Source organism: Helianthus annuus, chromosome 15 (genome assembly GCF_002127325.2).
Source record: "Helianthus annuus cultivar XRQ/B chromosome 15, HanXRQr2.0-SUNRISE, whole genome shotgun sequence".
NCBI classification, from domain to species: Eukaryota; Viridiplantae; Streptophyta; class Magnoliopsida; order Asterales; family Asteraceae; genus Helianthus; species Helianthus annuus.
In genome coordinates this window covers 4,807,467-4,831,713 of record NC_035447.2, presented here as the reverse complement: position 1 = coordinate 4,831,713, position 24,247 = coordinate 4,807,467, and the positions used below count along the sequence as shown (strand labels likewise).

The window sequence follows — 24,247 nt, the reverse complement described above, 5'->3', positions numbered from 1 at the left end:
TACAGTGAAATTATCTTTGTAGTCTGTGATGTTTTTCGTGATTATGTAAAGTTATTGCTGATTTATATTACTGATGTTAAGTGAGTCCTCTCAATTGAAGTTATTGGAGAGTTCGGGTACAAATGTGACTATGTGAGTTAACTTAGGGATTCAAGTTGAAGGAGTTCATGGCCGTGTGATTGTTGAATCTTCAGAAAATCTATTCAATAAATCTCATGGATTAGGAGATTACTGTGAAGACAAGGAGACTTAACAAAACTTAATTAGCAGTTAATTTTCGAGTATTAGGTTACAATACAATGAAATGATATTTGTAGTCGTGATGTATTTCGTGATTATGTAAAGTTATTGTTGATTTTGACTTATGTTCAGTGAGTCGTCTCAATTGAAATTTATCGGAGAGTTTAGGTACAGATGTGAGTTAACTCGGGGATTCAAGTTGAAGGAGTTCATAACCGTGTGTATGTTGAATCTTTAGATCATGTATTGTTGATTTCATCAAGTATTTGTTTTTTGCAGCTGCTGTACTGAATTGCAGTTTGATCTCTCTTGGGAATTTGGTAGCTTCTCTACTTGTCTTGTTTGTTTATCTGGAAAGAGGTAAAGAGAATATTGCTTGTTTATCTTTATTTTCTGTATTATCAAGTATCTTGAAGTTATTTTTATGATGTTGTAGGATATAAATCCCACTTTAGCCTAGTTAACAAATTAATAACATGTTGAGACCAAAGATTGTTTAATTTAATCTTGGAAATTAGAAAACAGTTGAACTGTAAAGTATTTTTTTTGTTTATTTTGAAGTATGTGAGGATAATGGCTGATGTGCAAAAGTAAGATAGTCTTCTATGGCCCATGTTTTGCATGATTAGAATGAACCACACCTGCAATAAACCCTTTCAAGTTTTATTCAAATGAGTGTTATATCTGGATAATTGGTTACCTGACGGCTGCTTAAAAAATATTTTAGTTGTATAAAGTGGAGTTCCCGTTTCTATATAATTCAAGCATTTTCATGATCTCATATTGTGTATGTTCAGCAATTGATATCACATCAAGCTTACTTAAATCATTTTGCTCTTGTAGAATTTCACTCAAGGGGGAGAACGCTACTATGGTCTATTGTTATTTTCTCACTTGTTGTTATCCTTTCGCAAGTGACTTTTCTATTTGCCTGGGCCATTTGGTGTGGAAGACGCAGTTTAGAAGAACCTTTGTGGGCAAAGTTTATAGGATTCATGATGTGAGATTAATTTAATTTTCAATCTTATAATGTTACAGCTTCAACCACTCTTGCTATAAGTAATGGCTTACTGCATGCTAATGAATTATCTTCTTTTTGCAGAGTTCAAACATGGAAATCGCCAACAGTAATTTACGTTTTGATCTTGCAACTATTAGCGGCATTTACTGCTTTTACCGAACTCCATGAGATCAGATTAGGTCTGTTTACATGTGCAGAATCGTTTTTAGGGACTCTTGCAGCAGCCATAGTGCAAATAGGTTGGTACAGATTAATGATTTCTCTCCAACTAACCAAGCCTCAACTTTGCATTTACTTAACGCCTTTATCTCGTTTAAGTTTGACACTTAAGAACTGAATTTTGGAGTGCATACTGCATTGTTTGTATGGCATTAAGCATATCCCTTATAAATTTTAGAGTAAAGTACATGGATGGTCCCTGTGGTTGACCAAAATTGTGGATTTGGTCCCTAGATTTCTAAGAGTACACGGATGGTCCCTATGGTTTCCACTTTGTAATGCATTTAATCCCCAACTTTTTCCAAAACTACATGGATGGTCCATATGGTTTGCACTTTGTTACGCATTTAGTCCCTAACTTGGACTTGCTGAAACCTTCAGATTTGTTAGCTGGGGACTAAATGTGTTACAAAGTGCAAATCACAGGGACCATCCATGTACTTTTGAAAAGCTAGGGACCAAGTCCAAAATTTTGGTTAACCACAGGGACCATACGTGTACTCTGCTCTAAATTTTAGAACATGCTTTTCCCATTTGAGCAAACCAAATCTTTGATAACCCTTTATTATTATTGTAGTAGTATTTTTTTAAATTGTTTATTAGTTATAAAGTTATACCATATTACTATTCTAATTCCATAATTATACAATAATTTTAATTCTATACCACAGATTCTAACTACTTTGAACTCCAATTCCTTTTGACATTATTAGATTCTTCTAACAGCATTAAGTGAACCGGGAGACCCCTTAATAACATTAAATGACTGAAACTTTTCTGTTTGATCTGGTGATATGGAAGGTTCATATGTGAAGGTTGTTTTGTTCTTGCTGTTGCCGGCTGTTCAGTTGGTTGTGGGTATCAGCAACACTTCTTGGATTTCCTTACCATTTTTTGTTTCTAGCTGTGTGGGTCTTGTGGATTGGTCATTAACAAGCAACTTCCACGGCCTTTTCAGGTGACTGTACAATAATGTTGATTCTTGCTGCATAAAGTATCATTATATATTAATGAATGTTTCTTGCATTTGTTTACTTTGTCATAAAGGTGGTGGAGACCTCTTTGGCTGTACGCGGGTTTCAATATTTTCTTTCTTTATGTCTATCAGCTTCCCACAAGCTTACCTAAGTTGTTTAGTGCAATCGGTGATTTCATTGGCTTATACAGAATTTCTTCAGCATCTGGTTGGACACAAATTTGTTCTGGTCTTTCACTAATCATATTTTTCTTCGGGGTACTCCTTTTTAAGAACTCGTTCAACATTTTACTTTCGGGCACACCTTGTTCTTGAGGCGACATATTTGGGAAGGTTGGGTAACAAGTTAGAACGGTAATTCAGTAATTCACTAATTTTTTGACGGATCAAAATGGGTCAGGACTCAGGTTGACCGAAAACATTTTTTTGTCAAAACATTACAATAACAGAACATATATTATTTCAGTAATAATCAAAACTTTAAAGTAAAACTGAATTAGGAGGGTTTGATGCGTTAAAAATACACTTGGGCAACTTCTGCTTTTCGGACCGTTTGACCTGTTACCTTTTAGGCTATATCTTTATTTGACCATTTTACCCATTAGAGATAAAACATAACCCCAATGGACCCATTAATTAGCAAATGGGCTCAAATTCCCACCTCTACTTTTTCCCAGTATACAAGTCTTGATCGTATGGTGTACTTCTACATAATCACCCATGCAAATGACTGCAAGCTATGATGCTTTGTCGTAACCAACTTTGAGGCAGTTAATTATTAGTGTAGCATTTGTGCAGTTATCTTTTGTCAAGCCTGACTTGGAGGATATGGATTTGGTAATGTCCATGAGAGAAGGCATCTTGACCGAACATCTTCTGCCATCAACGAATTCTTTCTTCATTCGTGAATCAAGGTAATTGACTTGAAATATGTTGCAAATTTTGTGTATTTTAATGTTATGCTAAGTGTAACTTGTTGCCCTTGGTAGTGCATTTATAATAAGGCCCCAAGTTAAAATTTTTTTTTTTTTTATTATGGAAGTTATTATTTTAATAAAATTATATTGTTGTTTTTAATAGCTATTTAATTAGGGATATACTTGGTAAACAAAATAACACGGGAAGCAAGTTAAATCTATAAATAGTGCTTTAGGGGTGTTTGATTTAATGCTGAATGTTTACAACTGATTTGGCAATTTATTTTATGCAAATGTTTGGTTATTTGTAGAACTGGTAAAAGGGACACCAACTTTTTGTTAAGAGGTGCAGTTTTCCGAACATTCAGCATCAACTTCTTCACCTATGGTGCCCCGGTACATATCCTTAACTACGCATACTCATTATCCTTAGGTATATAACATACAAGTGTTAAAATATGTTTATATCGAATAGGTATTCAGCATATGACTACATGTTGCCACTAGTTTTTGGCATGACCATCTAAACAAAGTGCTATAATTTCAGACAATTATAGCGGGACAATGAGAAAATTTTATGTTTGCGTGTGTTAATAACTTAGATGATTTTTTTTTTATTTTTTTTTTATATATTTTGAAAATGTACCACATGTCACATGATTGTTGCTTCCTTGAGCTAGATAGCATGTTTTAGTTTCAGGTTAGATAAGCATGTCAATGATCTTTGATTAATGAGTAAAGTACACGGATGGTACCTGTGGTTAACCAAAATTTTAGATTTAGTCCCTAGCTTTTTTAAAGTACATGGATGGTCCATGCGGTTTGCACTTTGTAACGCATTTAGTCCCAACTGATGTCAAAAGTACATGAATGGTCCCTCTGACTAAATGTGTTACAAAGTGCATACCACAGGGACCATCCATGTACTTTTGGCAAAAGTTGGGGACTAAGTACGTTACAAAGTGCAAACCACATGGACCATCCGTGTACTTTTGAAAAACTAGGGACTATATCTAAAATTTTGGTTAATCACAGGGACCATCCATATACTTTGCTCTTGATTTGTTTTGAACTTTTCAGTGTTGAATTTGACAGGTGTCCTTGTTTTGCTCTTTTGGTGATGAACTTTTATATATTGTAACATGTATCTCATGATTGTGCTTTCTTGAGCTACATGTCATATTGTAGTTTCAGGTTAAGTTGAGCATGCCATTTATCCTTCGATTTATTTTGAACTTTTCAGTGATGAAATTGACAGGTGTCTTTGTTTGCTCTTTCTTTATGGAGCTTCTATTTTGCTAGTGTGTGCGCGCTTGGATTACTTACATATGTAGGCTACATTATATTTGCATTCCCATCTTTGTTTCATTTGCACCGGCTAAACGGGATTCTCCTAGTCTTTATTCTCTTGTGGGCTGTCAGTACATATGCTTTCAATATAGCCTTTTCACACCTGAACGGGATCCTTGGAAAGGTAATTTTAACTCATTCAACTTGTTTACATATAAATGGGTTAATTTGGGATGTATTTTATTTATATGAGTCTGCAGTGGTTAAATGTCCCTAAATGTGCCATAAGTCGCCTATTATAATTTTTCATATGCTTACAGTTTCCGAAATTGTTTTGTTTAAAAGTAATCAAATTATTTTAACAACGTCATTGCGGTAATCATATTGTAACGAGTAAAATGCCATTTTCGTCCCTGAGGTTTGTTCAGTTTTGCGACTTTCATCCAAAGGTTTGTTTTTCCGCATCTGGATCCAAAAGGTTTAGAATCTTTCCATTTTCATCCGGCTCGTTAACTCCATCCATTTTTCTTCGTTAAGTTAAGGGTATTTCCGTCTTTTATGTTAATTTAAAGGGCAATTCGGTCTTTTTCAGTGGTATTCGGTCTTTATACATAAAATGAAAAGGACCGAATTGCCCTTTAAGTTAGCAAAAAAGATGGAAATACCCCTAACTTAACGGAGAAAAAGGGTGGAGTTAACGGGTCAGATGAAAGTGGCAAGATTTCAAACCTTTTGGATCCAGATGCGGAAAAACAAACCTTTGGACGAAAGTCGCAAAACCGGCAAAACCTCAGGGACGAAAATGGCATCTAGTCTATAGAAGACATTAATTAGTTACATATTTTTTAAGAGTCCAACAAAGGTGTTGGCGGGCTGGCAACCTGATCCAAGCTGACCCATTTTGACCCGCACATAAAATCACACATTTTGGCTTCACATCGTTTTGACTCATTACCCAATCCACCCGCATTCACTCCCTTGCTTTGTTAACTTCATTGAGAAATCTTACTCGTTCCATTATTTATTTTATCTAATTTGCATAAGCAGGACACAGAGGTCTGGGAAATGGTGGGGTTGTGGCATTATCCTTTTCCGGGTTTCTTTATCCTTGCGCAGTTCTCTCTTGGAATTTTGGTTGCACTCGTTAATCTTGTGAACAATTCTGTTTTCCTTTACATCTCTGATGAGGTTCCCCATACATCCAATGGAGACCCGGCTCCTAAAGGTGAGTAGACGCTTACATTTCGCTTTTCAATTATTTTTGTAATCATATAGTTTTTAGTCATCTTTGCCACCTCATTATTTGTCCCTTCATACGTTAAATTTATCGAATCCATATGCACCAAACATTAACACCATTTTGGTGTTAAAAGAGCATATTATCATAGTATATTTGAACTCCAACTTATGCACCATATTTTTACATCAATATTCACTAGATAATTTAGATTAACATACTAATATGTTTAGTTACAATCAGATTATCGTATTTATAAAGCTTAAGACAAATAATTTTCTTACATCTTCTATGCACTTAATTGTTTTAAAAAAACTAACAATTTTCTCAACTAACTAGTAATTATAAATGAATAAAAATGCTTAAAAACTGTATTCATATGGTACACATTTAGAGGTCTCTGTGAGATTGTTTCAATAATATACATTTTGAAGATAATCTTTACTTTTTTTATGCTTTAGAGGTCTCTGTGAGATTGTTTCAATAATATATATTTTGAAGATAATCTTTACTTTTTTATGCTAAATAATATAATAAATATGTTGATTATGGGAATCTAGTGTGATGAATACAAAAGTGTTGATTGTAGCTGTTGGGTTCGTAGGCTTTAGGGTAGCCGGCCCTAATTAGGGTTAGCCGGCCCTAATTATTAGGCCCACTTAGTTAACTTGTTGACCAAGTAGGAAACCCTAATCTTGTTCTATAAATACCTATGATGTAATTGTAGTCTGTATCATTCTGAAAACAGTTGTGAGCATCTAATAAAAGTGAAACCCTAGTTGCAACCCGTGGACGTAGGTCACCTTGACCGAACCACGTAAATTCTCGTGTTCTTTATTTTCTGCTAGTGCTAGTGTGTGTGTGTTTGTTCCGCTTCCGCTCGAGCCTACTCTGATCCGATACCCCTAACAAGTGGTATCAGAGCCAAAGGTTCAGTAAAATACACGGTTCACGCGGTTATCGCAGGAGAAGGAGAGAGCTGGACGAGAGATCTTGATCTGCTGTTGCTGCCGTCGCCGCTGACTTGTTTACGGCCCGTACCTATTCTCTGGTTACAGCTGGTAAGGTCTAGGGTTTGCGCCGTAGGGTTTGCTGTTGCAGATCTGGTGGTTTTGGGGTGTTTGGCGATTAGGGTTTCGGTTCTTGAACCCTGGTTATTCGCTGGTTTACGCTCGGGTTTGCAGGAGAAGTCGCTGGTTCGGGTACTTCGGGTTTCTGGTTTATTGAAAGTTGCTCGGGTTTCGGCTGCTTGGTTTCTTGTGGTTTTTTCTGGTTTTTCTCGTTTGCTATGGCTGAAGACGGGAAGTTCCGAATCGAGAAGTTCAACGGTACTGATTTTGCTTGGTGGAGAATGCAAATAGAGGCGTTGCTTGGTGAATGCGATTTGGATGTGGTACTGGAAGAAAAACCTGCTGGAATGGATAAAGCTGCCGAGGCAATTTGGAACTCAAAGGACAAAAAGGCAAGAGGTAAAATTACATTGGCTTTGACGAGGAGCGTTGCATTTAATATCATGAAAGAAACAACTGCTCGTGATATGTTAGAAGCTCTGTCAAATATGTATGAGAAGCCGTCTGCCGGTAATAGGGTGTTCTTGATGAGGGAACTGTTTAATATGAGGATGAACGAGGGCAGTTCAGTTGCTGATCACATTAACGAAGTCAATTCAATTTTGTCCAGGTTAGCAACTGTGGGCATGAAGTTGGATGATGACACTCAGGTTGTGGTTTTGTTATCTTCCTTACCTGATAGCTGGTCAGGATTTGTGACAACGGTCACTGAAACCGCTGGAACTGGAAATTTGAAGTTTGATCGGGTCCGGGATAGTGTTTTGGGTGAAGATGTTCGCCGGAGGAACACTAGTGGAGGATCTACTTCTGGTATGCTCAGTGTTAGCAGGGGAAGAGGTAAAAACAGAAGCAGTGGGAGTCGTGGGAAAAGCTTTTCTAAAGCTGGGAAAAATGTGAGGTGCTGGAACTGTGGTGAAAAGGGGCATGTTAAAAACGAGTGTCCTGATCCTAAGAAAGAGGATGGTAAGCAGCATGTAAACAGCGTTGTGTCAGATGAATCTGACGGTGACGTACTAGTTTGCGTTGTGTTAGATGAATCTGACGATGACGTACTAGTTTGCTGTGAAGAGTCTATAGATTCTTGGGCTATGGATTCTGGTTCTTCGTTTCACGCCATGCACAGCGGGGAGACGATGGTGAATCTGAAAAAAGGTGACTTTGGAAAGGTACGATTAGCTAACGGTCATGTTCTTAATGTTACGGGTATGGGAGATGTCAATCTGAAGACTCCACTGGGCACTACATGGAACTTAAAGAACGTCAGGGTAATTCCAGGTTTAACGAAGGAACTTATTTCTGTTAGTCAACTGGATAAACAGGGACTAGATGTTAAGTTTGGTGGTGGGAAGTGGAAGGTGACTGATGGAAATCTTGTTGTTGCCTGTGGGAGGAGACGAGGATCGTTGTATCTAGTTGAGATACCTGCTCAGGGAGTAGCCGTCCTTGTACAACATAAAGTCTGGTTCACTGAATCTAGTAAGCGGAAGAGGGTTCAATTTGCGAACTTGAATCCTGGTGCTTTGGGGATGTCAGTTGAATGTGGTCGGGGGTCTAAGGATTTGGTGATAGTGGGAGCAGGGGTCGTGTTCCGGGTACAATCACAAAGAACCATTGGGTTTTGAAGACGAAGATTCCGACTAAAGAAAAAAGCTCTCCTGGAATAGTTTGCAAAATGTGGAGAGTGGTATTAATTCTCGGTGTATCTCTGGAGCTGGTGGATCGTGCAAGCCGGTTGAGATAGAGAATGGGTCTGATAAGACTGTTGGGTTGGAGCTTGTGGGAGCTTCAACTGGTCTCTTAGGTACTTGATGAGAGGTGTGGTTGCAACTAGGTGGCTTGGATGTGACTGAAGTCTTAGCTTGTTCTTGGAACTGGAGGCTGGGAAGACTTGAACGTAAAGATTACTGAAGTTACTGGTGATAGGTTTCTTGGATGTACTTTGTGGACTATGCAAAGCCTCCGAGTGGGAGATTGTTGGGTTCGTAGGCTTTAGGGTAGCCGGCCCTAATTAGGGTTAGCCGGCCCTAGTTATTAGGCCCACTTAGTTAACTTGTTGACCAAGTAGGAAACCCTAATCTTGTTCTATAAATACCTATGATGTAATTGTAGTCTGTATCATTCTGAAAACAGTTGTGAGCATCTAATAAAAGTGAAACCCTAGTTGCAACCCGTGGACGTAGGTCACCTTGACCGAACCACGTAAATTCTCGTGTTCTTTATTTTCTGCTAGTGTGTGTGTGTGTGTGTTTGTTCCGCTTCCGCTCGAGCCTACTCTGATTCGATATCCATATCAGTAGCCACAATTACAGCTAATAAATATGTTGATTTGGCCTTTTTTATGTTAAATAATACAATAAATATGTTGTTTCACTCTAAGCATACACTCGTCTTCTTTTTCATTTTAATTACAGCTAAAAAAGAAACAAAAGTGTTGATTGTAGCCACAATTGCTTGGGTACTGCGCAAATGTAATCGAGCTTTAATGCTGGTACAAATATTTCTCATTGCAATGAAGCCTGGTTTCATCCATGCTGTATATAGTAAGTTTTTTTTTTTTATTATCTCATTTAGTTTATAACTTTATATTTATCTAATTATGGAACTAGCTTTATAAGGTGCTAATATTCATCTGTTCTCAGTGATATTCTTTTTTCTGTATTTATTGAGCCACCGCATCAACACGAGAGTGCAAGGGGCCTTGCTTCTTCTGTGTGAGATTCATTTCGCAATCTTGTACACTCTTCAGATAAATATGGTCTGTGTAGCCTTGACGAAAAAGGAGACTATAAGTTGGGAAATTTTATCTCAGTTAGGTATTGTCTGTTTCTAATATTTAGACAATATTATTTTAATATTATTATTTTATTGTTACTATTATACTAGAGCTCCTTGATTATGTTGACTTGGAGCCCAAGAATTATCTTGTCTATAAATATGACTCTTCTAACTCTATTCAACAAAAATGTATCCTTCTGGAGATTTTTGAATGAACTTAATTATCATAGAAAGTTATTAATAACACATAACATAACAAGTTATTAATAGCACATCACTATAGACTTATGGGGTGTGTGGATTTGAGTTTAAAATGATTGTGAATTCAAGTCATAAGAATTAGTTTTGAGTGTTCTTCAGACAGTTATGGATATAGTTTTCGAATTAATTAGTGTTACAATAATCAAATTTGGAGAAGCAGGCAAGGGGTCTGCTATTAGAAAGCTGATTAATGACACAAGGGTAAATTGCTTTTACGTCCTTTAAGTTTCAGCAAAATTTCAAGCGCTGTCCTTTAACAAACAAAATTACAACAGATGTCCTTTATGTTCTAATTTCTTTACAAGCGTGTCCTTTCTCCCTAAATATATTACAAAAATAAAGGACATTTGTTGCAAAGGAATTAAAACATAAAGGACATCGCCTGTAAAAAGATTAGAACATAAAGGACATCCACAGTAATTTCGTTAGTTAAAGGACAACACCTAAAATTTTGCTGAAACTTAAAGGATGTAAAATGCAGTTTACTCATGACACAAATATACAATTAACTATCTATAACTTTAATCAACCGATAATTTTTATCATGCTAATAGAATCTTTATCCAAATTCACACAGGTCTCCTTGAACGCGATAGCTCTTGGGATTTTGTGGAAATAGCTTTGCTTGCATGTTTTTGTGCAATCCAAAAACACGGTCACAAACTTCTGTTTTCGTTCTCAGCAATTGTGCAGCACACACCTTGTGCTCCAGTTGGATTTAGCATTTTGAAAGCTGGTTTAAACAAATCAGTTTTATTATCTGTTTATGAGTGGGATAACACTACAGACAACAATGATAATCCCTCCCAAGGTACACATCGGTCCCTGATGAAATTCGAATTAATATTGCAATATATTTGCCTGATCTTATAGTTTTTTTATACTTATTTGGGTAAAATGCCATTTTCGTACCTGAGGTTTGGCCAGTTTTGCGACTTTAGTCCAAAGGTTTATTTCTCCGCTTTTGGATCCAAAAGGTTTGAAATCTTGCCATTTTCATTTGGCTCGTTAACTCCATCCATTTTTCTCTGTAAAGTCAAGGGTATTTCCGTCTTTTTTGTTAACTTAAACGGAAATTCGGTCTTTTTCACTTTATGTACAAGCTTTTAGCATAATGTACAAGTATTCACTTAATGGGCAATTCGGTCTTTTTCACTTTATGTACGAAAATACCCTTCGGTCTTTTTCACTTTATGTACAAGCATTTAGCATAATGTACAAGTATTCACTTAATGAGCAATTCGGTCTTTTTCACTTTATGTACGAAAACACCCCTGACTTAGCGAGAAAAATGGATGGAGTTAACAAGCCGGATGAAAATGGCAAGATTTCAAACCTTTTGGATCCAGATGCGGAAAAACAAACCTTCGGACGAGCGTCGTAAAACTGGCCGAACCTCAGGGTTGAAAATGGCATTATAACATATCTGATATTTTTTAACCATTTAATGCAACATATATACCATTTTTTTCTTCAAATGTATGAAATCTTTAACCAATACGGCAACCCATTTACTATTTTCTTTAGTCCAAGTTATAACATACTTTCATTGTTTGCCCATTGTATACAACTTACTTTACTTGTCCCATTGCATCTAACATACAAAAATTGTCGTTGAAATTGTATGTAAAATAGTTGTACCAAAGTCCACTATAATAACTTTCTATAAAGTTTAATGTAAATGATTGTACTTACAATTGCACAAAACTGCAGTAGTTAACTTGTATACAATAAAGTTGTCAAATTATGTCATAATTTGGTACAATTAACCTTATTTTCTATTATGAAACTTTTTTCATAATTGCTTTTTATTCTTTTTACAGAGAGAAAGGTGGCGTCATATCTCAGTGCAATAGGACAGAAATTTCTGTCGATTTACCGGTCGCTTGGCACTTACATTGCGTTTATAACCATACTTATCACGGTCTACATGACAAGACCAAATTACGTGTCATTCGGGTACCTTTTTCTTCTTCTTTTCTGGATTACAGGTAGACAACTTGCTGAAACATCCAGAAAACGTCTATGGTTCCCACTAAAAGCATACTCAATCGTGATGTTCATTCTCATCTACATTTTATGCATTTTCCGAACCTTCGAGGGATGGATATCGACAAAAGTCGATCTTTATACATACTTAGGCTACAATTCCAAATCAACAGTATTCCAAAACGTTTCAGAATCCTTAGCAATAACAATCGCAATGCAACTTTACAGCTATGAAAGGAGACAAAACAGGTACTAGGGGTGTGCAAATGGCGGTTTGGTTCAGTTCGGTTGTTGCCTTTAACCATATCTGTGACCGCTAGCTTCGGTTATGGAATTTTCTTAACCATAACCGAACTTTGGTTCGGTTAATCGGCTTCGGTTATGGTTCGGCTTCGGTTAATTAACCGATCTAAGTTTGAAGTAAAATTTAAACTGAATGAACATATCAGACAATTATTGTCTCAGTCAACATTTGTTTTTATAAATAAAAAAAGAAAAAAATTAACATACACATGCATAAAATGAGTCAATTTTTATACAATAGTTATTTTTTAAACATCTTAAAACTAATTATCTAACATAAAAAGCTTTCGTATATGTTTTTTTATGTATATAGAGTTCATGTCCTTGAACATGTATATTTTAAATATAGATATATTTTAAAAGCATGCCTTAATTCATTTCGGGCCGGCTCCGTTAATGTTCGGTTATTGTACACCTTTAACTATATCCATAACCGATTTATTATCCAGAACCGTTGGTTAGTATCAGTTATTGGTTAACTCGGTTCGGTTCGGTTATCGGTTAATTTCAGTTAACAGTTAAGGTTTGCTCACCCCTTACAGGTACCCTAATTTGGAAGACACAAATAGGATGCAATTCGGAGTGATTGGATTTATTCGACGCCTTTTAATATGGCATAGTCAAAAAATCTTGTTTTTCGCTATGTTTTATGCATCAATATCTCCAATAAGTTTTTTCGGTCTCCTTTATCTTCTGGGTACTGTTTTCTTCTCGATTTTACCTAAAGCTTCACGGGTCCCATCAAAATCGTTTATAGCTTACTCAGGATTCGTTGCCACATTAGAATATCTATTCCAATTATGCGGAAGACAACTTGAGATGTTTCCTGGACAGAAACATCATAATCTATCTAGTTATTTAGGTTTAAAGGTGTATGAACCCGGGGCTTGGGGTTTAGAAGCGGGATTACGGGCTAAAGTACTAGTGATTGCTGCGTGTACGCTGCAATATAATGTTTTTCATTGGTTAGAGAAGATGCCGAGTTGGCTTTCGGGTGTTGGTCAATGGGAAGAACCTTGCGCGTTGTTTTTCTCTCAAGAAGACGTGTTACCGGTTGTAACTCCAAATGGGGATAATATTCTTTCACCTGTTAAGAAATTTGGATTAAAAAGCAGCAACTCATGGCCAGCAAACAACCAAGAATTGGAAGGTCAACAGGGTATGAAATTTGAACACTTAAACAAATCAATCAAATCTACACGTTTTTTAATGTGTCATAGAATGATAGTTGTTAATAGTGAATAGCGGACGATAGCGACAAGCTACCTAGACGCTACGTAGCGATCGCGATGAAATAGCGGGGACTATTTTATGTTTAGCGTCACACTAGAAGAAAATTTTAGAAATATTTTATATGTATATATTATATCCAAATACGCTGCTTCATATGTATATTTGACCAAAAAACCTAAAATCCCACTATTTATATTAAAACAGAAAAAAAAACATAAAAACCTAAAATCCCGCTATTTACCTGGTATGGAGGCGCAAAAATCAGACGACACATGAACGCTTCGCTACGCTATTCGCTATAGCGCACGCTGTGAGTGCTATTAACAAATATGCATAGAATAGCCCTATATTTTGGCCACATAGGGACATGACAACTTCAATTACCTAATTAGGCCATTCCAGAACTTATAATTACTAAAAATGAACGAGAAAGGTTATAATTACCAAAATGGACTTAAATTTCTATCTATTACATTTTCCCAATTATAAAGACTATTCTTAACGTTTAATAGTATGGAGATTCGATTCTGGTTAAACTTAAAATTGTACACTTAACGAGTGTTGACAAATAGCCTAAACCTCTGTACTTTTAGGTTCAGAGAATTTGGCTTGTGTATTATCTACTCTTTTACATGTGACTTTTTTCCACAAGCCAAATGCTTTGGTTTTAAAATGCGCGCATAATGCGTGATGCGCTGATGAGAGCGCATTGCCATAGTTGACGAGCTGGGTTTTTTCTATAATTAATATCGTAGTATGCTTGATTTGGACCATTATGGTTCCTAAACACTTTTTGTGGTTCGAGAAACATTTTAGTATGCTTGATTTGAACCAAAAAACACAACTCGTATCTTCTTATTACGTCATTTGTTTTACTTTAAGTAAGTTTTTATAAGTTGTTATGCATAAATAATTTTGTAGTATTTTTTTTTATAAAGAGTGCATTGCATAGGTGATGTGCTCGCATCGCGCATCAGATTTTTCGATCAAACGCATCCGAGCGCGTCACGCAATTTAAAACCAAGCTCCATGCTATCATCGTTACACATTCATACGTGTGTGGAGTTTTCAGCATACTTACAAGCATCACGGATTCATTTATTTATTTCATTGTGTTTGCATCAACCATGAGATTTTTCATATATGTGTTGTAGTGGAAGTAGCCAAGACTAGCAATAGAAGATACATGCTTGGATATTTCTGGGGACAGGTTAACGAGAATCATAAATGGAAGAAGAAGCAAGTTCAATCATTAAGAAAAGAGAGGTTCGAAATGCAAAAGACGTCTTTGAAAATTTACTTAAAGTTTTGGATGGAGAATATGTTCATACTTTTTGGTCTTGAGATTACCATGATTGTATTGCTTCTTGCAAGCTTTGCGCTGCTCAATGCAATATCATTGCTGTATATCGCATCACTTGCTGTCTGTGTTGTTCTAAACCGGCAGCTAGTGAAAAGATCATGGTTGTTATTTGTTGTATTGTTTGCCACTGTTCTTTTACTCGAATATTTTGCCATCTGGAAGACCGAAGAGAATTTAAGTGGACTTACTCCAAGTGATGCTACCTTACATTGCCATGATTGCTGGCGCATTTCGGAATTACATTTCAACTTCTGCCGCAGCTGCTGGCTAGGTACTGCCCTCTTAATACCTTGTTTTATTCATGTAATCTTGAACAACACAAATCTCTATAGAAAAAAATAAAAACATAACTCCAGGTCTCCAGTAAATTATTTTTTGAGTAAAGTACACAGATGGTCCTTGTGGTTAACCAAAATTTTGGATTTAGTCCCTAGCTTTTCAAAAAGTACACGGATGGTCCCTATGGTTTGCACTTTATAACGCATTTAGTCCTCAACTTTTGCCAAAAGTCCACAGTTGGTCCTTATGGTTTGCACTTTGTAACGCATTTGACTAAATGCGATATAACTTACAAAGTGCAAACCATAGGGACCATCCATTTACTTTTGACAAAAGTGGAGGACTAAATGCGTTACAAAGTACAAACCAGAAGGACAAGGACCATTCGTGTACTTTTGAAAAGCTAGGGACTAAATCCAAAATTTTGGTTAACCACAAGGACCATCCGTGTACTTGACTCTTATTTTTTTTTTCCAAAAATAAATTGAAGAGTAAAATGCCAGTTTCGTCCCTGGGGTTTGGCCAGTTTTGCGACTTTCGTCCAAGGTTTGTTTTTTCGCATTTGGATCCAAAAGGTTTGAAATCTTGCCATTTTCACCCAGCTCATCAACTCTATCCATTTTTATTCATTAAGGTTGGGGTATTTTTGTATTTTTTGTTAACTTAAAGGGCAATTCGGTCTTTTTCACTTTATCTACAAGCATTTATTATAATGTACAAGTAGAGTTAATTGCCCGGATGGTCCCTGTGGTTTAACGTTTTTTCACGTTTAGTCCCCACCTTTTGAAAATAGCAGGTATGCTCCCTATGGTTTGTTATTTTGTTACTCGGATAGTCCCCTAAGTAGATGCCAGATAGTTTGGAAATAGCAGGTATGCTCTCTATGGTTTGCATTTTGTTACTCGGATAGTCCCCTGAGTAAATGTCAGGGGACTATACGAGTAACAAAATGCAAACCATAGGGAGCATACTTGCTATTTTCGAAAGGTGGGGACTAAACGTGAAAAAATGTGAAACCACAAGGACCATCCGGGCAATTAACTCGTACAAGTATTTATAAAAGATGAAAATACCCTTAAGTTAACAAAAAAGACAAAAACTATCTTATTGGATAAAAATGGATGGAGTTAACGAGCCGGATGAAAATGGCAAGATTTCAAACCTCACGGACGAAAATGGCATTTTACTACTCTAAATTGAAAGTAACTTTTTAATTACATTTTTATAAGGTTTTAATGGGTTTTAAATTTAATTATGTTTATTTTGTATTATTTGTACATAAAAAATTCAGTAGCTTTTACTATATTAGTACAGAAACGGAATAATCTATGTGGAGGCCACCCATGTATTCAAACTAATTATAGATGACCAAGTATCTATCTTGTTTCGACTTTACTAAATATGGCCAAAGACATCATTAATGATGAAAATAGCTTAAGTTTTTTGGAAAGATTAGAATTACGTTGTTACGTGCTATCAATAAGCAATAACTTAAACTAAAAAGGGTAAAGTACACGCATGGTCCCTGTAGTTAACCAAAATTTTGGATTTAGTCCCTAGTTTTCCAAAAGTACACGGGTGGTCCCTGTCGGTTGCACTTTGTAAAGTATTTAGTCCCTAACTTTTTCCAAGAGTACACTGATGGTCGTTATGGTTTGCACTTTGTAACGCATTTAGTTCCCAAAGTTTAGTGACTAAATGTGTTACAAAGTGCATACCACAGGGACCATCCATGTACTTTTGGCAAAAGTTGAAGACTAAATGCGTTACAAAGCGTAAACCACAGGGACCATCCGTTTACTTAAAAAAGCCAAGGAATAAATCCAAAATTTTGGTTAAACCATATGTGTACAGTGTACTTTACTCAAGTAAAAATAAAGTAAAATGTTTTTGACATTTTATGATATTTCCGTATGTTCTTAGGCAGATTTGGGAAACGAAATACATACTTTGGTGACTGTAACATAGTTTCATATAGGTGTCCTTGATGAAAAAAGTTGAATACTTGAGTTGATTACATATACCTCACCGTTTATATGAAAATTCATTCATTGTTACAACAACTCAACCAAACATGATAAGAGAATGTAAAGAACCTTTGTTCTGTTACTCTGTAATTCCATTCCTTTACATTTTTGTTCACTTTCCTCTTTTGTGTAGGACTTACTGTTGATGATTCAAGAGTTCTGATCAGTTATTTTGTAGTCTTCATGTGTTCATGTTTCAAGTTTCGAGCAGATCGGTTTTGCAGTTTTTCAGGATCATATACATACCGACAAATGATATCTCGACGCAAAAACTCCTTCGTTTGGCGAGATCTCTCTCTTGAAACCAAAACCATTTGGACTCTTCTTGACTACTTAAGACTATACTGTTACTGTCATCTCTTGGATCTTGTGCTTGCTCTTATTTTAATCACGGGAACTCTCGAATACGATATTTTACACCTTGGATATCTTGCTTTTGCCCTATGTCTTTTCCGATTGAGACTTACAATACTAAAGAAAAAGAACAAAATCTTTAAGTGGTTAAGGATTTACAACTTTGTGGTTATTGTTCTCTCTCTTGCGTACCAATCGCCATTCGTGGGTGCGTTTAACGATGGGAAATGTCAAACAATTGATTATGTTTACGAGGTTATTGGATTTTATAAGTATGATTATGGATTTCGGATTACCTCAAGGTCTGCTTTGGTTGAGATTATTATCTTTATTCTTGTATCGTTACAGTCATACATGTTTTCTTCCCCCGAGCTTAATTATGTATTCCAATATCTTGAAGCTGAACAAATCGGTGCTATTGTTCGTGAACAAGAGAAAATAGCAGCATGGAAAACTGAACAGTTACAACATATTCGCGAAGACGAAGAGAAAAAACGGCAACGTAATATGCAAGTCGAGAAAATGAAGTCTGAAATGCTTAATTTACAAATTCAGCTTCACACGTGTTCTGTTCATGGTCATGCTCACGCTCATGATCATGATGATGCATACGCATGCACACTCGCACAAGCACACGCCCACGCACATGCACATGCACATGCACAGGGTTGTGATGTCTCACCTCGTGGTGAAGGCTTACGAAGAAGGCGTGCTATCTCTGTAAATACCGAATCCGCCATTCACAAAGAAGACGTTTTTCAGAAACAAGAGTCGGAGATTAATATGGATTTGGTATTACCCTACGAGTTTCACGGAACCGAAAGTTTACGAGCGTTTGAGTCTCGAGAAAACTCGAATCTTCTTGAAGTAACTGAATTTGAAGGAAAAAGGCATATGAAAGAAAGTACTTTGATTTCTGCTGTACAATTAATAGGTGACGGTGTTTCTCAAGTACAATCAATCGGCAATCGAGCAGTTTCCAACATAGCAAATTACTTAAATATCCCTCAAGATTTAGACTTGGATTCGGATTCGGATTTAGACGAACCTACATCATTTACAGCAGCTGATAAACATAGTGAGACAGAAAGTCCAAACGAAAGTCAAATCCACATGGGTTCGTACCGTTCATCTTCTATTCAATCCGAAAGAAGTAGAACTAGTTCCGATTCAGCAAGTTGTGGGATAATCTTTCAACATATATGGAACCAGATGCAATCAAACAACGATGTTGTCTGCTACTTGTGTTTTATTCTCGTCTTTCTATGGAACTTTAGCCTGCTTTCTATGGTGTATCTTGCAGCTCTCTTCTTATACGCTCTTTGTGTCAACACAGGGCCTAACTATATCTTTTGGGTTTTGATGCTGATCTATACAGAGTTTTATATTTTAATCCAGTATGTGTATCAAATCATTATTCAACATTGTGGCATCACTATTGAATCGGTTTCTCTTCCCGAATGGGGATTTCCTACGCAAAGAATAACCTCTTCGTTCGTAGTTAGTTTATTACCACTTTTTCTAGTTTACCTATTTACCCTCATTCAAAGCTCCATAACCGCTAAAGACAGTGAATGGATTTTCGCAACCGAATTTACCACTCTCCGGAGTAAAGTCTTCAACACTACAGAGAATCTTATGAGTTCAAGTTGGCGCGAAACTACACAACAAATGCTTCACCTTGCTACAAAAATAACCAAACTGATAATCGGAAACTGTGTTAGATACTGGAATTCACTAACACAAGAAGCAGAATCACCCCCTTATTTTATACAGTTATCGTTAGATGTTCCTTCATGGCCCGAATATGGGATTCAACCGGTAAGAATCGAATCTGGAGTTAACGAACTGCTTAGATTCGTTCACAACTCAAGATGTAACGAATCGGATCCTGACGCATGTCCTTGTGCGAGTAGTGTTCAAGTTCGTAGCATCGAAAAGAGTAAAGATAGTCCAAATGTGGCAGTAGCTGTTGTTGAAGTGACGTATGCATCCATAAAGGAGGAATGTATTTTAACGGAACGGTACAAGTCTTTGACTCCTGCTGCCGATGTGGCGAAAGAGATAACAGAAGCCCAAGACTTGGGTTATTCTGACAAAATTGATTTCCCTTATTCTATTACTTCGGTAATAGGGGGAGGGAAACGAGAGATTGATTTATACGCGTACATATTTGGTGCTGATTTGGCGGTTTTCTTTTTGGTCGCCATCTTCTATCAATCTGTTATAAAGAACAAAAATGATTTTCTAGATGTTTATCAGCTGGAAGATCAGTTTCCAAAGGAGTTTGTGTTCATCTTAATGGCAAGTTTTGTTTCGTATTTCGTTACTAACTTTCAGAGGTCGCAATTTCAACCTTTTTCCATATAAACGGGTCAAAAGTCATATATTTAAAAGTATCTATATTAATTTTTTATGATTTTCCACTTGAAACGTACTTCCACTTTTTTCCCATTTTATACACTTGTACTCTTTTTGTATATTTGAGTAAAGCACACGGATGGTCCAGTCCCTGTGGTTAACCAAAATTTTGGAGTTGGTCCCTAGATTACTAAAAGTGCACGGATGGTCCCCGTGGTTTGCACTTTGTAACGCATTTAGTCTCCAGTTAACAAATCTAAAGGTTTTAGCATGTCCAAGTTAGGGACTAAATGCGTTACAAAGTGCAAACCACAGGGACCATCTGCGTACTTTTGGAAAGCTAGGGAAGAAATCCAAAATTTTGGTAAACCACAGGGACCATCCGTGTACTTTACTCATTTGAGTAAAAAAGGATGTTTTGTCTCGTTTGGGTCATTATAGGGTATTTAATGATGACCCAAATGTTAGACCAAGTCCACATAGAGACCCAAATGGTACAAAAGTTCCACGTAACATCCTAACGGGACAAAAGTTCATCTTTTAGTTATTCAAATGTACAAAAAGGTAGAGTGAATAAACAGGATAAATATGTAAAGTACACTGGTATGTTATGTAGAAACCTCTAATTTTGTTAACACTCAGTTTCCAATCATACCCCCGATTTTGTGACCTCTACGGCTCTACTAACTATAATCTTTTTTAAGGTGGAACCTAAAGCTCATTTAAGTTGCATTACCTTTTTTTGCAGGCTATTTTCTTCTTGATTGTGCTTGATCGTGTTATATACTTATGTTCCTTTGCCATTGGGAAAGTAATCTTTTTCATTTTTAATTTAGTAATTTTCACATACTTTGTCACTGAGTATGCTTGGAGTTTGGATCCTTCACAGCACAATGCAGCAGGTTTAGCACTCCGTGCCATATACGTTACTAAAGCAATATCTCTGGCCCTGCAAGCAATACAAATAAAATCAGGGGTCCCACATAAAAGCAGTCTGTATAGGCAATTTCTGACTAGCAGTATTACTAGAGTAAATTATTTGGGTTACCGACTCTACCGTGCACTACCGTTTCTATATGAATTAAGATGTGTTCTTGATTGGTCATGCACCACCACATCTTTGACGATGTATGACTGGCTAAAGGTCAGTATTCCCGCATATCTACACATTCTTAAAGCACCACCACATCTGTGGTTTAACAAAGTTTTGGCTTTGATCCGTAACTTTCTAAAAATACACCAATGGTCCTTGTGGTTTGCATTTTATACGCTTTTAGCCCCCAGCCAACAGATCTAAAGTTTCTAGCATGTCCAAGTTGGGGACCATCCATGTACTTTTGGTAAAAAATGGGGACTAAATGCATAAATGCATTACAAAGTGCAAATCACAAGGACCATCTGCGTACTTTTGGAAAGCTAGGGACCAAATCCAAAATTTTGATGAACCATACTTTACTCAAAACAGTAATATACTTTTGATGGGGGTCCATTGTATAACTTTTTTGTGTCAGTTTTTATAATCAAGTTTTTTGGTAGGTTCACTTTGGTAATTGTAGTTCTTTTTGTCCATATACATTCTTTTTTTGGCCCTATGGGTAATTAATTTTATGTAAGTTTTTTATGTCCATAGATGGTCATTATTAATAACCTTATAATTACCTGTGTGGGCTTTTACTAAAAAACTTGAAATTACCAAAGAAATTGAAACAAAGTTATAAATGCTAAAACGGATGACGACTAAAAGCATATTGCTATTTTATGTTTGGTGCATTGCGGTTGTGTTGGCTCTTTTTATATTTTAAGAAATTGGCCCTTTTGTGCCTAAGGGGTGTCAAAATTGGTTTATTAATGCATAAATCCTCCTGAATTGTCTTATGTAAAAAGTTATACTATTATTGCAGTAATATAGTTTTTGTAATCATATGGACACATTAACTATTTATTAGTAAGTTAATATAAAAATTGGACAAAAAGTGTTTTGGGTGGACCCGACTTGACCCGTATAAAAATAACACATTTTCAATTGAACCTATATTCTGATTATTTGACATGCCTAACCTATCCATTTTCCACCTCTAGTTAAGATAATAAATATACAGAAAACCCAAGCATGGTAAATGTGTAAAACCTTAACTGAATTTCAAAAAAAAAAAAAAAATGCATCTTTCGAGGCCAATAAAATGGAAACGTAGTTTTCCAAAGAACCTTTAACCATTTCAAAAGATTTCATTTTCGTCATTACATATTGAATGATTTTCATCTGTTGCATGCTATATTGGAAGTGTATGTATCCTTGTAATATGGAGCTTACATGGATGAGTGTTGTGTACAGAAACTGATATCTGTAACTTTGTGCTTATAGTTGGAAGACATAAATGCAAGTCTATACCTTGTCAAATCTGATGCACTCCTAAACAGGGCTGGTCATAGACAAGGGCAGAAGCAGAGGAAAGTTATCAAATTTTGCAATGGCTTATGCTTATTCTTTATATTAATCTGCGTCATCTGGGCTCCCATGCTTGTAAGATATTTCTCTATTACTCCCTCCTTGACTCTCATCTCAGTCAAATTAAAAGTTAGCTAAAAGAAGAACGATACGAATGAGTTGAAAGTCACACTAAGTTATTTATAACTAGTATTTTGACACGCCGCGCGTTGCGGCGGCATCGAAACTTTAAGTAACTTGAACTTATACCGTCAAATATTTGACCCGACTTGTTTTCAAACAAAATTTACGTCAAGACATAGACCAACTGAAAACGCACATGAAAATAAGCATGAAAACATATTCTATTTGACCTGACTCATTACCGAGAAAATTTACGTCAAACGTAAACCAACTTAGATTTATGACAAAACGTACTTAAAAATCACGTAAAAAATATATATTTTTTTTACATTAAAGAACGGTACCATTCCTAAGACACCCTCTTTTGTTATATATATATACAACCTCCCATATTGTTTTATAGAAATATTTGGATTATTGATGTGTACTGTTTTTGTAATCATAATTAGCACATAATATAACATTAAAACAGACAAACTGTTTAGTTCAACTGAATCAGTCCACTTTGACCCATCACTCAGCTGACTGACCCGCCCATCTCGACATCTCTACCTACGGAGCCACTCTAGTAGTATAAAACAACATATAAGCTAATTCATACTTCATATGTTTTTGTACCCTTAAAACCATCTAAAAGGTCTATAATATCAACTGCTTGCTTTATACTATAAATTCTGTAAAAGGTAAGAGGCCCACTAGCTTATGAAGAATTTGATTTGCTTAAGACCAATGTTTTCCATAAAAGGTTTTCTAATTGATGCAAACTTGTGGTTTTCCCGTGCAGATGTATAGTAGTGGTAACCCAACTAACATAGCAAACCCTATTAACGATGCCAGTGTTCAGTTTCACATAAAGACAAACGGCGGACGGTTATTGTTATATGAGACAACACTTTGTGCAATTACACCATGGAATGTGTTGAAGTCGTATACAAATCTAGATCCCAATGATTATCTCGATTCTTATAATGTCGATGATATTCAAATGATATGCTGCCACGCTGATGCTGTGAGTCGGTGGATTATTCCGGATGCCATTCAGACTACATTTATTCAGTCTCTTGATGTGGAAATGGATATGAAATTTTCGTGGGTACTCACAAGAGACAGGCCTAAGAACAAAGAAGTTGTAAAATATGAACAAAATATTCAACGGTCAGATCTTCCTGATCCGTCTGAACTTAAGCAGGTTCTTAATGGTTCCAGTGATAGCTTTAGGACAAATAACACTTATCCTAGGTATTTTCGGGTCACTGGTTCTGGGGATGTCAGACTCTTTGACCAAAAGGTATATGCCCTCTACTGTAGATACTCTCTCTCTCTTTCTCTCTCACACACACACGAGCGCGGGGGCGCATAGTGGCGGATCCAGGAATTTTTTCCAGTGGGTTCGTTGTTTTTAGATGCTGTAATTTTATATAACCGGGCATCTAAATTTTCGGGTCGGTTTTTGGTTCCGTTTGATTCGAGTCGGGTCGGGTAAGGTTCATCAAATATATGCATAATCATTCAATTAAACATTAGCAGGGTTCATATAATCATATTCATGATTTCTAAGCTAACAGGAAACTAATAAATTGAAAGTTTACTTAATTAATGATTCCATTAAATAAGAAAAAGGAAACTAATACACAATCTTAAATTGATTCATAAACTGATAACAGAAAGAAAGAAAAGAAATAAAGAGGACAAAAAGAACATAAAGAAAGAAAAAAAGTAATTCAAGATTCCATTAGCATTGCAAAAAAATGACACGGTGGGAC

General features: G+C 36.2%; 1 protein-coding gene across 1 annotated transcript in view; it reads left to right on the top strand.

Annotated features, from left to right (window-relative positions):
- LOC110910264 (piezo-type mechanosensitive ion channel homolog) overlaps nt 1–24,247 on the top strand; it is a 31,002-nt gene that overhangs the window by 2,105 nt on the left and 4,650 nt on the right. The window contains exons 2-20 of the mRNA XM_022154961.2: nt 520–600; nt 1,084–1,240; nt 1,343–1,500; nt 2,282–2,438; nt 2,528–2,714; nt 3,255–3,370; nt 3,685–3,769; nt 4,632–4,847; nt 5,711–5,888; nt 9,382–9,510; nt 9,610–9,783; nt 10,584–10,817; nt 11,830–12,244; nt 12,841–13,457; nt 14,686–15,165; nt 17,334–19,858; nt 20,664–21,059; nt 22,278–22,436; nt 23,269–23,772. Of these exons, the coding sequence (XP_022010653.1) occupies nt 520–600; nt 1,084–1,240; nt 1,343–1,500; nt 2,282–2,438; nt 2,528–2,714; nt 3,255–3,370; nt 3,685–3,769; nt 4,632–4,847; nt 5,711–5,888; nt 9,382–9,510; nt 9,610–9,783; nt 10,584–10,817; nt 11,830–12,244; nt 12,841–13,457; nt 14,686–15,165; nt 17,334–19,858; nt 20,664–21,059; nt 22,278–22,436; nt 23,269–23,772 (6,968 nt within the window). The remainder of the gene's footprint in view (nt 1–519; nt 601–1,083; nt 1,241–1,342; nt 1,501–2,281; nt 2,439–2,527; nt 2,715–3,254; nt 3,371–3,684; nt 3,770–4,631; nt 4,848–5,710; nt 5,889–9,381; nt 9,511–9,609; nt 9,784–10,583; nt 10,818–11,829; nt 12,245–12,840; nt 13,458–14,685; nt 15,166–17,333; nt 19,859–20,663; nt 21,060–22,277; nt 22,437–23,268; nt 23,773–24,247) is intronic.